The 14,296-nt window shown below is 52.0% G+C and overlaps 4 protein-coding genes across 4 annotated transcripts; 1 reads left to right on the top strand and 3 right to left on the bottom strand.

Moving 5' to 3' along the window:
* Positions 1 to 2,504: 2,504 nt before the first annotated feature.
* On the bottom strand, positions 2,505 to 4,210 carry ALG8 (Dolichyl pyrophosphate Glc1Man9GlcNAc2 alpha-1,3-glucosyltransferase; the record flags this gene model as incomplete). The annotated part of the gene is made up of 3 exons (XM_014688799.1): positions 2,505 to 3,172; positions 3,246 to 4,012; positions 4,134 to 4,210. The coding sequence occupies 3 exons, from the start codon at positions 4,208 to 4,210 to the stop codon at positions 2,505 to 2,507; spliced, it is 1,512 nt and encodes a 503-aa protein (XP_014544285.1).
* Positions 4,211 to 5,022: 812 nt separating this feature from the next.
* Positions 5,023 to 6,388, top strand: LMAN1 (Protein ERGIC-53; the record flags this gene model as incomplete). Its single annotated transcript, XM_014688798.1, has 2 exons — positions 5,023 to 5,126; positions 5,197 to 6,388. 2 exons carry the CDS (start codon positions 5,023 to 5,025, stop codon positions 6,386 to 6,388), a joined length of 1,296 nt encoding a protein of 431 aa, XP_014544284.1.
* Positions 6,389 to 6,732: 344 nt separating this feature from the next.
* Positions 6,733 to 8,570, bottom strand: G6M90_00g056970 (uncharacterized protein; the record flags this gene model as incomplete). The annotated part of the gene is made up of 5 exons (XM_014688797.2): positions 6,733 to 6,943; positions 7,004 to 8,101; positions 8,188 to 8,314; positions 8,407 to 8,459; positions 8,530 to 8,570. The coding sequence occupies 5 exons, from the start codon at positions 8,568 to 8,570 to the stop codon at positions 6,733 to 6,735; spliced, it is 1,530 nt and encodes a 509-aa protein (XP_014544283.2).
* A 1,558-nt stretch (positions 8,571 to 10,128) lies between these two features.
* ASG1_0 (Activator of stress response 1) lies at positions 10,129 to 13,395 on the bottom strand (the record flags this gene model as incomplete). The annotated part of the gene is made up of 5 exons (XM_014688796.1): positions 10,129 to 11,037; positions 11,101 to 11,485; positions 11,554 to 12,183; positions 12,265 to 13,015; positions 13,140 to 13,395. The coding sequence occupies 5 exons, from the start codon at positions 13,393 to 13,395 to the stop codon at positions 10,129 to 10,131; spliced, it is 2,931 nt and encodes a 976-aa protein (XP_014544282.1).
* Positions 13,396 to 14,296: the final 901 nt, after the last annotated feature.

The raw sequence follows: 14,296 nt of genomic DNA, 5'->3' as shown, positions 1-14,296 counted from the left end.
CTTGCTAACAACTATGCAAGATACGAAACAAGAGCCAAAGGAGCATTCGAAGGCAGGCGGGGTGATGTTGCGGGCGCGTAAGTCTGTTTGAGAGCAGAAGAGCGAGGGAATTGAGATTGAGTAGTTTTTGGCGTCGTTAGTTCCGGAGGGGATTTGCCGATGTAGACTTACACGCAGGTGCCGTGACGCGCGAGTCAATATGTCCGAGTCTCAAGGTATATATATCAAGTAAAAGTAGGTTGAATAGCGTTGCTATGCGCATCCAACAGGGTTGGCGGCGTGCGACGATCCGGAAGATGGAAAAAGCTGCAAAGAAGAAAACGCGCGAGTCTTGTTGACGTGCAACGTAGAAGGAGAAAAAGAATTAGGTGAGCCAAGCGGGAGGTGAAGGGAACCCAGCCAAGCAGGAGCAAGCATCAAAAAAACTGTGGGGTTGTGTGGAAGAGGAAGAAGGCCGGTTGACCATTTGTCTGGGATTGGATCACTTAAATCTGGAAGGAAAGAGCTAATGAGACTCGAGGAGCAAGGAAGACAAGGACGGAGAAGTGATTTGAAGAAAGGCAGGAGGAACCCAGGACACAGAAAAGTAGAACCGTTCGGACAACAGCGGCAGGCCAGTGACGTCGCGTGCAAGTAGCCGCCAGCGAGGGCACCCATGTGGATAAGGTTCCTTAACGGGTCATGCGCAGCGAAAAGGTACCTCGACGTGGATTGGGGCGCGTCGGCGGGGTACATGTGAGCCGCGAACCTCCCACTCCCCTCCCCGTCTGAGTTAACTCTAGAACACCAAGTGGACTAGCCGGATTTCTGGGACATGGACCCAGGTACCTAAAGTACCTAGTAGGTACTTGTCGCGTTGTCAAGAAAGACTTTGTGACGTTGGACCGTCAGTTTACGGCTGAACCTGGGCAAAAGAGACAGTCTTAGGGCGTACTAGACCAAACAAACACTTCGCTCGGTCGAAACTCACAAACCAGACTCGGAAACCTTTAACTGCTAGTTAGCTGCGCCGTCTCCTTGTCTCCCTTTCCCATGTCAGAGTGCGTCTTTGACACTCGAGCATCTGCTCCGAGGGCCCACTGGCTCGTGACACGCACCAAAGTACAGAGCGCGTTGAGAACCACGGTTCACCGAAGTTGCTCGAGCACAAAAAAACTGGGAGTGAAAAGACGAATAGGAAGAAAAAGCACCAATGTTCACCACGTTCACCAGGCCAATTGTGCAGCTGGTGCCCGCCACAGTTGGAGCAGACCACGGCCCTGACTTCAAATGTTGCCCTTGCCCGTCGTGGCCACTCAGATGACACAAAGCCCACACCAGACACACCAGACAGCCACACAACCCCCGGCACACGGCCGCCCGTCTGCTTCCGCCTTCTCCTCCCCACGACCGACCGCCTTAACCATGTCCTCCACAAAACCACTCGTCTGCCCAAACCATCTTATTCTGCAACCAAGGCTGTGCATTTTGACATTTCACCCACGTTCTTGGGCTCGTTTTGTTCGTCGTTCGCGTACGAATCGATTGGGCCCATGAAACATGCATTCTCGCTCTTGTTTCGTAAAATAGCCTGCTGTTATAGCACATCGTCAGTGAACCCTTGCATCAAGGACATCTGGACCCTGACTCTGTTCGAAATTACATCTTGATGCCGCATTCTGTGCCTGCATCACAGCGCACAGCGCCAAATCACTCCGCGTGGGAAGCCGATTCCACTCTCGTCAATCTTCTTTCTCAAGTGTCCCTCCACTCCATCGTATTTTGATTGTTTCCGTCTCTTCAGGACCTCCGGATCGGAAGCCGGCACTTTTGCCTGAACGCCGGGCCTTGCGGATCTGCGCTTGGCCGACTCTTTAATTCACGGGAGTCAATTGTTTTCGACAAGAACACATGAATAAGGATGATTGACGCGCTGTGCACGCTCTTGTTGGGCTGTTTTGATCTTTGTTCTGCGGTGACTTCTACTTCATGACCCCCGGGATAACGACGCAGGTCCGAAGCTCTGGGGTTCTTGACATGAATTGCTCGGCGGGCTCACGCGCCACCAGGTAGGTACCTGGATATTAGGCTCCACGTAAGTATATTATAATATATTACTATATATTTTATAAGAAGTAAATACATTTTATTATAAATTATTTCTTAAAAATATATAAGAAAAGTTTAAATATAATAAATACTTACCTATTTATATAAATACTAAGAGAGTAAGCACACCTAGCAAAAAGAGTAAGCCCGCCGAGCAATTCACCTCTTGACATTTGGCTCCACGTCACTACACATTGGCCAGAGCCTTTGAGTCGCACGTGGAGTACTAGTTGACCTGCTGCCCCACTTGCATTGCCTCTAGTCGATTCCTGGAAGTTGACGGCTTACTCAGCCTCAGTTTAGGGACAGACAACATGCTGTATATCATTGTCTTGAATTTAATTTCGCAGCTAAGGGTATCTCCAAACATTCAGGTCTAACTGATATCGGATTTTATGGCTCATGTTCTTTATTTCTCACGAGGTAAAGTATACCACCATGTATCCGACCCAACTACCGACGACCCCTATCGCGGCATACGAGCTGGTGAACATGAGTGGTAGAAACTCATAGCTCTTTCCGAAAATAACATGGTGCAACAAAGATGTATATGCGATTAATGGAATGCTCACCGCAATGTACAATGTGCTGAAGCGATCCAGCAGAAACACTCTGGGCTTACTCGATGCTGGTGCCAGCCGGTCAAACGACATCAAGAATAGAACCAGCCAGAAGACGGTGTATATGGTCTTGACAGGAAATTCCGCGGGCGTAAACAGTAATGGAAATAGTGAAACATGACCAGCAACCGCCAATGGGCGAAAGGCACCGAGATGTCTTCTGTCCCGGAGCGCGATGAGGCTAAAGGGGATGATGACCAGCAAAATGGCCTTTTCGTGAACGTGCCACCCAAAGAGAAACGATGCATACCCGCAAAGAGTGACAGCACCGACAAATGACTCCCATGACGGATTAGACGTAAGAAAGAGCTTGAGGAGGGGAAGACCTTGGAAGAGCAGTGTTAAAACAAAGCACACTCTAGGTGAGATCTCGGGCAAAACGGCGAAGGCGGTATCGCCAACTAGCCCTCTAGTGACGCTCTGCAAAGCCTCTGATTTTACGTCAAGGCCCAATCTTGGGGCAACTGATGCAAATGTCAGGAGACGATCGAAATACGAAAAATGAAGGCCTGTGCCTCTTCCACATGATGCACTTACGATGAATCAAAACGCGGTCCGCCAAGGAGTAGAGTGCCCACACATTGGGAGCCCAGTAAGCGTGGCAGAGTCCACGGGAAAAAGGGAAGAGCCTGCTAAGTAGTTGTGGAATCTGTCCCATAAGAGCAAAGGGACCGAATGCCGCGGCGAAAATAGACAGGATGCCCAATCCAAGCTTGATGCAATTTAGGAATTTGATCTGGAAGTATGACTTGGTCGAAAGACAGTATGTCCGCAGGAGGAACACAAAGTACGCAGGGGCCAGATAGAGGTAAATATGCTTGAAGCATAAAAGTGCGGCAAAAACAAGTCCGCTCTGCAAAAGTGTGGACTTGGACCTAGCGAGAACCAACGACCACAGAAGAATGCCGTACATGAAACCGTTGTATTGGAAGTGAATGTGGTCGATAAGCAGCAGGCCGGGGGAGAGCATGACAGACAATGCAGCAACCTGAGCAGCTCGCCTCGATGGTAGAAGTGTCGAGTCTATAAAAAGCTGAAGCGCGTAAACGAGTAGTAGCTCGGTAGCGATAACAGTTGCGCGTTGAAAGTATACGGTTTGCCAGCTTTCGTGATTCAAATTGTAGACCTTCACCATCGCGGGGTCGACCAGTCGAGCCAAATGCGCGAGAACCCACTCGAAGTAAGCGAAGAAGGGAGGATAGTCGAGAGTCCATTCTGACGTCTTCTCATAATACCATTCGGATAAAGAAAGGCTATTGGTAATGGCAAGCCAGTTGCGATGTACCTCGAAATCTGTGGATTTGCTGTGGGCATGTTAGACAAAACTGTTCGACGGAATCGGACTGCGAGAATTGTAGGCGTCTTTGGTGTTATAAAACCTGCTATGAAAACGATAGTAACTAAACAGTAGGGATTTAAACATACTAGGCAGGAAACAGAAGGACTTTGAACGCAGCGGCCACAACCGCACACTGCGTTAAACTGGGATATGATTCCGACATGGCGTAGATGATGCTCAGAGACAAAGGGCTACTAATAGTGCTCCTGAGGACACCCTCATGGCAAGGTCCCAAGTAAATTATTGGCTAGTAGAATAAACTTCTTTACCATCAGCTCGTCCTGTACGGGTTGGCGAGTGGGCGACGGTGATGCGACCAGAAATGTCGAGATCACTGCTTTTCACGTCGCGATCAGCAACGGAGCGAAGTCGTGAGGCCACAGGTACAGCTTAGAAGCTGATTAGCAGCCCCACCAACCCGGGTACGTACTCTTGGACTCTCCTCAGTTATTGGACAGCAATCCCTGCCTCTTGACACGGTAAGAGGAGGTGTCAGCACCAATCAGCTCTCGCAACCCCCTGAACCTGCGACATTGGGGAAGCTCACCCTGCAGGTTGCTGAAGTTGTACTCCGTAGACACGGATCAACGCCATCTGTCCACATCAATGATATCTGGCCGTTGCAAGCCGACTTGGTTGTATTTGTCCACGCCTTGCACTTTTTGTCACTCGTCAAGATACCATATATGGGTTTTTTGGTGAACCAGCACACCTATTTCTTTCCTCATATGCAGTTTATTTAATTGATTGTTCTTATGATCAGTAGGACCACGCTGTCAAACGTCAATCCGTCTGGTTATCTTCGTGGGGCAAGCGATTCGTGCGCCGTCAAACAAAGTGTTCGGCACAGCATAACCAGCTGGACTGGCCGACGACTTTGATACACGATCCAATTTTGCGACCCGAGTCACAGGCTCCTAATTGTATAATATACATTACATTTGTGGGCGGCATCATTGTCCCAACCTCGACATCATGCTATTCCCCCGTCATCTTGTAGCCCTCGCTACTCTGGTCGCTGCTGGCCCCTCGCAGGCACAGGTCTTGATCAGCGAGCTTAGCTTTGGTCATTCCGGACGGTGAGTTGATTCCGAGCCTACTTTAAGAACACGAATGGCCAGCACCGACTAACAAGGACTTTGACCGTAGTCTGGGTGCCGACGACGGAAAGATCCCACATTTCACAATCACGGGTCAGCCTCAGCAGCCGCAGCTCCTTTCCAACAAAATTATCCTCACGCCGATGGATCCGGGCAACCAGCGATCGTCGATTTGGTCAGATTCACCTCTCACGCGCTCAACTTGGGTGGCTGACGTAGACTTCCGTGCAAGCGGACCGGACCGAGCAGGTGGTAACCTGAACATTTGGTTTGCAAGGCGAGGCAAGGAGGAAGTTGGTACTAATAGCGTCTATACGGCGGGTAAATTCGACGGTCTGGCACTGGTTATTGACACACATGGTGGTTCCGGTGGCATGATCCGTGGTTTCTTGAACGACGGTACCGTCGACTACGTGTCACAGCCCAATGTGGACAGGCTTGCATTCGGACAGTGCAACTATTTCTACCGAAATCTTGGCCGACCATCACAAATCAAGCTCCGGCAGACGGCTTCTAGTTTCAAAGTCGAAATTGATGGCCGCACCTGCTTCGAGACGGACAAGGTTTCACTGCCTCCTGGGTACTACTTTGGTATCACTGCAGCTACGCCCGAAACACCTGACTCTTTCGAAATCTTCAAGCTCGTTGTCATGTCTGATTCGACTGTGTCTGGGGACAACAATCAATTCCAGTACAATTCTCGACAGCATCAACCTGACAACAACCAAGGACAGAAAGCACAGGAGAACAAGAACGATGACTTTGGCAACGCAATCCCCGACCAATCTGCTGACATCTTCCAGACGTCCAAGGAGCAGTTCGCAGACCTTCATAACCGTCTCCAAGCTGCTACTCACCAGATAAGCGGAGTGTATAACGCCGTTTCTAAACACCACCAAATGGACGAGGTCCGGCACGAGGAAATGAAGAAGGCATTTGACTCTCTTCGTCACGAGCTCGCAGCTCTTCGACAAATCGGTGATCTGCAATCCAAGATCAGGGAATTAGAGTCCGAAATCCACAGCATGCACCACGATATGAGGCAGAAGCTGGAGGCTCACGGCGAATCCTTTGAAACCAACCTGCGCAACCACCACCGATCTCTCTCTGCGGCTTTAAGTGACAGCATTCCCGGCCATGGTAAATTGATGGTGTTCTTTGTGGGTACGCAAATTGTTCTTGTGGCTGGGTATGTGGTGTATAAACGCCGTAGAGCGAGTAGCCCCAAGAAGTATTTGTAAGGAGCACCATGGGCTGTTGACACTCCGTGCCAAGGACAGCAAATAGACGTATTTGCTGCGGGGTGATTGGCGAGGGAATTGGCGAGTCTCATTATGTATACTCTAGAAGGTTTTGGGTGATTACGGTCGTAACAACAAGGCGTATTTTTGGACATTGCTGGAAGAGGAGGTGGGCGAGCGAGACAATGCAGCGTGAAATCCATGCATATGCAGATATTACACTGGGAAAAAAAATTAAGATTAAAATTTAAACAACGAACTGCTCGTATTGACGAGAAGGTCTGACTTGTGAACACACATGTTTTGATATCCTGAAGCCCTATTGATTGTATGGCGCATTCCATCTATTTCTTCCCTTTATTAATAACATCCAGTAGTTCGTCACCCTTGGGCGCAACTGTCAGGTTCTCATATCCATCCTCCGTGACAAGGATGCAATCCTCGATACGAACACCACCAACGTCATAGTACTCCTCGAGCAGATCCCAGTCAATAAAGTCGGCATGGGCAGGGTCACTGCGGAAGTAACCCTCTAGGTATTCGCGGCAGAAATAGCTGGGTTCGCGCAAGTCAGCAAATCAGACGACCCTGAGCCAAGGGGCGCAAGACACTTACATTCCAGGTTCAACAGTCACAATCATGTTTGGCAGCAGGAGCTGCGTCTTGCTCCGCCCACCACCCACAGCGTCTTGGGATGAACTCGCACAGGTCATGTCCGCGAGCATCGAGGGCGTCACCATGGCCCTCTTCCCAAAGTCGAGCTGCTGGCCGCGTCCCTCGGCAGCGGAAAGGGCCAGCGTGCCAGAGACGTCGTGGACGTCCAGCCCAACGTGGTGGCCGAGGCCGTGCGGGAAGAAGGCAGCGACGGTGCCGGCGCGAGCAACGTCCTCACGACGGCCCTTTAGAATGCCGAGCCCGAGCAGGCCCTCCATGCCAACCGAAGCCGCGTGAAGGTGAATCTCGCGCCAGGCCGCTCCCGGCCCAACCTTGGCGATGCACTCGTCCTGCATGCGCTGGACAATGGCGTGGATGGCCGCCCCTTTCGGCGTCCACGCGCCCGAGAGCGGCAGCGTGCGCGTTATGTCGCTCGCGTAGCAGTTCCACTCGCAGCCGGCGTCGATGACGACGCACTGCTTGCCGCCGAGGGAGGCGTTGTTGGAGCCGTAGTGCAGAGTCGCGCCGTTGGCTCCCGACCCAGCAATGATGGGATACGCCTGGGAACGGGAGCCGCTGGCGATGCACACCGCCTGGATAATGGCCTCGATCTCCCGCTCGTTGGTGAGGCGCAAGATGCGCTCGGCGACCTTGCGATGGGCGGCGCTCGAGATATTGTTGGCGCGGCGCACCATGGCGACCTCGTAGTCGGACTTGACGACACGGGCGCGGTCCATGGCCGGCAGCAGGAGGGAGGAGTCGAGACACAGCTGGGACTGGCTTCCATGGCCCAGGTCCGGCGCCTGCTTCGGATGAAGAATGTACGTGACTGGCGGCGAAGGCTGCGCTGCAAAACTGCGCAAAAAGCCGCTCAGCTGTGTCGTGTACCTCACCTCATCGACATCGTAGCGGCGCTTGCACTCGGCAGCCGACGGTTTGGAGCCGAACCAGAGGACCTGGCGAGGCTCGACATACGGGATCCATAGTGTGAGCTTGTCGTGTTTGACTTCGTATGTCGCGGTGCAGTCCTCAAAGTTGGCACCCGTTATGTAAAAGAAGCTTCGGGGGGGAGGGTTTCCAGTGTTAGCCTCGTGGGGAGCAGAGGGAGGCAGAATTGGGAGCAACAAAAAGTTTCCTGGACATACTATCGTCGCTGACGGAAGAGTCGCGGCTGGTCGGAATCCTCCAGCGAGATCTCGGGTTGGCCAGGGAGGTAAATGAGGCCATCATCGACGCCGAGCTCCCTCACCACTTTGCGGGCGTGGAGTTTGGCTGTTTCCCCCAATTAGCGCCGTCCTCATCGTGCTCAATGCTGGAGAGGAAGCTTGCCAGGAGCTGTTGGGCGACTGGGTTGCTCGTCTTACCAGGATATTTGGTCTTTGAAGCCGAGTCACGATGCCGCCTGACATCCAAACAGCTGCATGGCGTACAAATTAGCAGACTGTCTCAACCAGCGGTTACACGGCCGTCGGACTGGGCAAACTCACAGGGCGTCAAACTCGTCCTCCATAACCAGGTCGTAGTCCATTTCCATCAGGTAATGCTGTTCCAACAAGGCCCCAGGACACCTGTCGGTCGACTCAGTGCTTGCTTCTTCTCCTCCTTGCCCCCGCGTGCGACGCTGGCTCGAAGCTCCTTTGTGGCGGTCTATCGTGCAGCCGGTTGCTAGTCCGCTTCCAGCCTCCGTTGCTGACAATGCACGATCCAGGTTCGATGTCTGCCTGGAATGGAAGGTGATGAAGGGAGATGGTCTGGGGTTGTCCGCCGAACATTACGTTCAGCCCGGAACGCCTCGCTGCTTTAGGGTTGGTCAGTTAGCCAAGGCCTGCGTAATTAACTCTACATGTGGGCATTTCAATGTTCCGCAGTTTCGCATTCCACCAGAGACACTTCCATACGGTGAGCACACCAAGCAAGAACACAAGCATTCAACCCGGTATATTCAAGGCCATCTCAGTACTTAGTAGGTAACAACCACACGTCGACTGGCCCGATCCATTGGTACATGTACATACTGGGGCAAAATATAGTCGACGCCACAATAGCATGTGCTCATCATCTGATATCCAATGTCAGGTCGGCTCCGACGTGCCCCAAGGTTCGGCCGTGTACCTTTGCCGATCGCACCAGCATTCGCCCAGGATATCAGCCAAACTACTCCGAACTTGCCACCCACGGGAACTTTGGATGATGCACAAGAACGAATCCCATCCACTGTAATGCTACTCTTTTGCTTTTGCTCTTGTTCGGCCAGCTTGCCATCTCTGCAGGCACCCGGCCTGTCCGCCTTGCGAGACTGAGCTCGGCGTTGACGAGGCACAATGAACCTGTACCTCTTTGCCACCACCATCATAGGTGGCCTTGGTCCTTGAACCAGGGTGCTTTGTTCCGTCTTTCAGTCCCATATGGGGACCGGATGCGATTCTCGCCTCACGGTGGTGCAGTGGCTGCGTCAGGGCCAAGGTGCGCAAGGAGACAAAAAAAAACACATCTCGCGTTATATCATAACAGAAACAAGGAGTGCCTTGGCAGCTTCCATGTGCCCCGTAAATTGTTTGCTTCGCCAGGTAAGTATGTATATACAAGTCAACCTCTACTCCAGATACTCCCGCTCGCCAACCAGAGTTTCGCCCAAACAACTAACGACATTCATCTATCCACCGCCAACGACGGGCCCAACCCAACCCCAAGCTACATGTATTGTTTTAATCGCCCTGTCCCGTCTGAGTCTGTGTAATTCATGTATGCGCTCACTTTGCATGTCCCATACGCGCCAGTCCAATTCTGCCGTTATAGTGAATGCTTCCGAACTTGGTCATGTCCCGCGGCTTCAAGCCGACTCCCATGAAGCCATCACAAGAATCAACATTACAAAACAAAAAGGGAATAAGATGTAAAATCAGATCTCGTTACGCCACACAGATGGCCACGCTGTAGAAAAGAGACAACAATCAGGACCAAAAAAAAAGGCAAAGAAAAATGAGGCACAGATTTTCCGCACAAAAGAAAAAAAAGGGAGCCTCAGTCGCTCCATGCCCTTACACCACGAAATCAAAGGAAAATGGGTATCATGTGGTGGTAGTCAATCACATTCCTTGGAAGCCACCTCTCCCAGAACCAAAAAAGCTCCCCCAATCTGCCTGCATACCCTGTTGTGTGAACATTTGCTCGATCTGTCTCTCTTGTTGCCGGTCCGCTCTGGCACGGCGGAAGCTGGCGAATATCCCCCCGCCTTGTTGTTGCTGGTGCTGCTGTTGATGCATGGCTTGTTGTTGCATTTGCCTATTGTGTTGTTGTTGCTGCTGAGTAGAGTGCAGTGCCATCATATTGTGCGGATCGTACATGGACGCTGCCATTCCCATAGGATGGTGCTGTTGTTGGGGAGTCATGTACGGCGGAGGTTGTCCCAGAATCTGATCACCCATTTCCTCGAAGGAGCCAGTGAAGAAGAATGATGCATTCGGGGCGGCCATGGTGATTCCCGGTGCATCTGCCTTTGGTTGAAAGCCAAGCTCCATCATGGGCTGGTTGGGGTAAGCGAAGGGGTCCTCGGACGGAAACATGAGAGAGTCCAGTTTGTTCACAGGGTTGTGTATAGAATGGGCATTCAGTGGTTGCGATGGAAACCTGTGTCGGTGAGTGCTGCTTGCATTGCTGGTGGAGTCCGGGGTTGTCCGGGATGATAAGTCCATAGGAAGAATATCATGCATACTGCCTGAAAAGGGAATGTCATGGAAGCTTGGGTCCGATGATTGGCCCATACTGCCATCAACAGAGCCTCGAGAGTTTGGTGCTCCAAAGGGCCCTGGGAGGCCGCCGCTGCGGCTTCGGATGAAATCTTCGGCTCTGGCCACTGGTATAGTCCGGCTGGCGCCTGCGTGTGTTGTTGATATCGACCCAGACTTGGATCCTGCAGCAGATCGTTTCCTGGAATTGCCTGCAGGCCTTGCTAAACGGGCTTGCTCCAGCCTTTCAGGAAGTTGGTCAAAAAGTACCTAGAAGAGTTCTGTCAGTAACCTATGCCATACGATACGCATGCTCATTCAGTTTCTACCAACTTTTAATGCTTTGGTCACTCTATCAGCTGAGAGACTTTTGTCTGCCAGGTCAGCGATCATTTGACGCCCGGCATGAGCATCGGCCAAGACTTCTTGAGAACCAGGCTTGTCGGGATTCTCAATAGCGTAAAATACCAGAGAGAGTACGGCGTAGAATTCGGTGTAAAGCATGAACCAGTAAGGCCCACTGAGGACGCGCTGCTTCCGAATCTCTAGCCCAATATGTACGATATTGCGTGACACGCTTACGGCGGCAGCCGCGCATGCATATGATAATTCATCGACTTTTGTTCCGTGACTGTGCCGAGGAGAAATATAATGAAGAAAAGGTCGATATAAGACGAGCTGAACGTGAGCATAGGCAAAACGTAAGAGATGCCTCACACTGCAAAAATCCAGTTAGTATGACCAAGTCTCTTCTCTTCATAGAATTTAAACAGGAATGTTCCTCACCGGACAACCTCTATCGGCCCATCTGGGCTCGGTCGCCACATCTCCGGCAGTCTATCATACCAGGTTTGCAAATCGGCCTCAATTTCCTTGATGCGGCCGTAACTAATGAGACAGGATGTGGTGCCGCTATCCCCTTTTCCAGCCGGTTGGCCTTGCATATGCATGGGATACACAAACTTGGTAATCTTGCCAAGCACCTCCATCAAGCGAGTGTGGGCATTGAACGCTTCAAAGAAGGAAGGTGTGCCAAGAGGAGGTGGCATGATGCCCGTATCTGTGATGAACTCGTCATCAACCTCGGTCGGGAATGGCTGGTCGACATCGTCGATATTAAGAAGGAGCGGGAAGCCAAGCATGGTAGATACGTAGATGTCCATCTGCCGAATGACGTAAAATACTCGCTTGCGAACTTCTTGTTCAATCACTCCAATCTTTTCGTGCTCCAGGTGCCGATGCAAGCCTATACGCAATGCTGAGCGTAAAGCAATGCCCACAAAAGAGTAGCATGCACTAAGATTAGAGGTGGCTTGGAGAAACAGAGTCATAAAAAGTAAGGCTTGAAGCGAAACAATATCGCGGCAGTCGGCAAGATCTTGTAGCAGGCTTTTGGCAGCACGATAATATTTGAGACTACAGCAATTAATATTAGCTTTTTGCTTTGCGAAGTCTAAAGCGCAGGTATATATAAAAGAGACATATATTTCAGCTTACCCTTCTTCAATTGCCGTCTTGTAACCTCCAGCGGTTGGGTTGGAGTCCTCGAGGTTGTTGTACATGCAGCCCAAGGCAATGACAGCATGAACAAGTCCCAAGAAATGAGTTTCTTCCTGGTTGAGACTCTCGATTGGCCTGTCATAGATCTGCTCGAATTTTTCATAAAACGTCGGTATATGGATGATTCGAACGAGACACGTTGCGCAGCTCAAAGAGTAATAGCAAAGCTTCCTGGCGACATCCTTTGGCGGAAGTTCAGGATACGCAGAGATTGACGAAAATGGAGATGCGCCAGCTGCCGGAGAAGGCGTATCAAGTGCACTGAGGCCTGACGCACGTTCGGCCCGTGGTAAGAAAGGTGCCTTGCTAACTGGACCCAGAAGCCCGCGGAACTGTTCCTTCATTCTCTTCAAAAAGACAGCACCTGAGGAGGTACCATGAAAATCCCATCCACCTTTGTCATCCAAATCAAGCTGGCCTATTGAATCAATCATGGTCATGAGCTTAGCATCTCCGGCGTCGGGTGCGGCAGCGGCCGCGGATCGCATTTTGCCAGCCCCTGCGCGTGCCTGTTCACGATTGTGAAACTCTTGTTGAATGGCTGGGTCCAGATTTGGGTCGGCTAAATCGACATCGGGCATAAACTTTCGTAGTAGAGTCTCCGCCCGTTGTAGTCTGCTTTCCAACGCTTCGATGTATTGTGGCGCAGGATTCCTTCGACGGTTTGACGGCTTGTCGTAAGTACATTCTTTTCGGGGGCAACAAAATAACTCATTGTTAGCAAAGCGAATCCAATAAATCTGGTGCGATACATGCCAAGTGGCCCTCTATACTCGCCCACTACATATCGGGAGGATATTATCGCATCTTACCGTAGCTATACACGGAGCAGTGGGTGCATGGTTGTTTCCCGTCACACTTAATCTTCTTACGGCGGCATTCGTCGCAAGCGCGAGTAACTCGCCGGCGCTTTTGTATTGGTTGTGAAGGCGCATTTGGGTCGGAACCGGCCTTTTCATCCACTTCGGTGTCGGACTTGGAGCTGTCGGCCGGGGAAGGGACATCAGAAATTTGCCAGTCACCGACAGACAACGCCCCGGCGTCGTCCTCAGCCATTTCCGTCGCCATGATGTGCGTCGTGATCACTCGAGAGGACGGTAGCGGATATCGGGTCGTGGGTGTTGAGACGAGTCGCCGTCGGACGGGATGTGAGAGGTTCGGAAGAAAGGATCATGCGCTAGAGTCTGGGACAAATAAACCAACGAAACGTCCCCCAATGCAAAGACGCAAAGCGTTGAGCGTGGCACGGCCGCAAGTATGGCTATCACAGAGTGACAAAGTTGACGCCGTTCGCAAATTAGAGCTAGGAGAGGGCAGTCGGCGATGGTGCTCCCTTTTGGGAGGGGTGAAGATGGTGAGCGACCAAGATGCAGATCCGGGGGTGCGAAGCCAAAGGCAGCGCATGTCCCAATTGCCCCGGTGTCTGGCAATCTAGGCCATCAGATGGGCGCAGTGAGCCTCGATGCTCAATGTTCGCAGCCGGCGACGCGAAGGATAACGAAGGTTAAGGCGTAGGCAAGGCGAGCAGAACGAGCAGATTCGGCGGCACAGGACGTAAGAGAATTGAGGGTGCAGCGGCGGGTTGGCGACTGAGGACTGCGGAAGGCGGGCCCTGGGAGGGAGCGTGGGTGCGCGAGTGGTCGACTCGGGGGCGGATGGTGGTGTCTGGGAGTCTGTCTGGGCCTGGAGTGATTGAGTGTGGGTGAGTGAGTGGCCGAGGGAGCGGCCGAGAGCGAGCGAGGGAAGGAGCAATCGACGGCAGCAGCGATCAGCTTCAGCCAGTCCCGGCCTCTCAGTTCCCCAGCACAGAGCAGCCAGCGACGAGTCAAATGCTCACCATCGACTTACGCAAGCAAGCATCGATCTGACAGCCGTCCTGAACCTGCATACGTACTACTTTGTAGGCCCTCGAGAGCGGCTGCGGGAATAACGCCGGATCCTCTGTCGATACGACGTACGTCCACTGTAC

This window comes from Metarhizium brunneum, chromosome 3, assembly GCF_013426205.1.
Source record: "Metarhizium brunneum chromosome 3, complete sequence".
In the NCBI taxonomy this organism is placed as follows: Eukaryota; Fungi; Ascomycota; class Sordariomycetes; order Hypocreales; family Clavicipitaceae; genus Metarhizium; species Metarhizium brunneum.
Note: the sequence above shows the minus strand (reverse complement) of the source record. Positions and strands in the feature narration are given on the sequence as shown.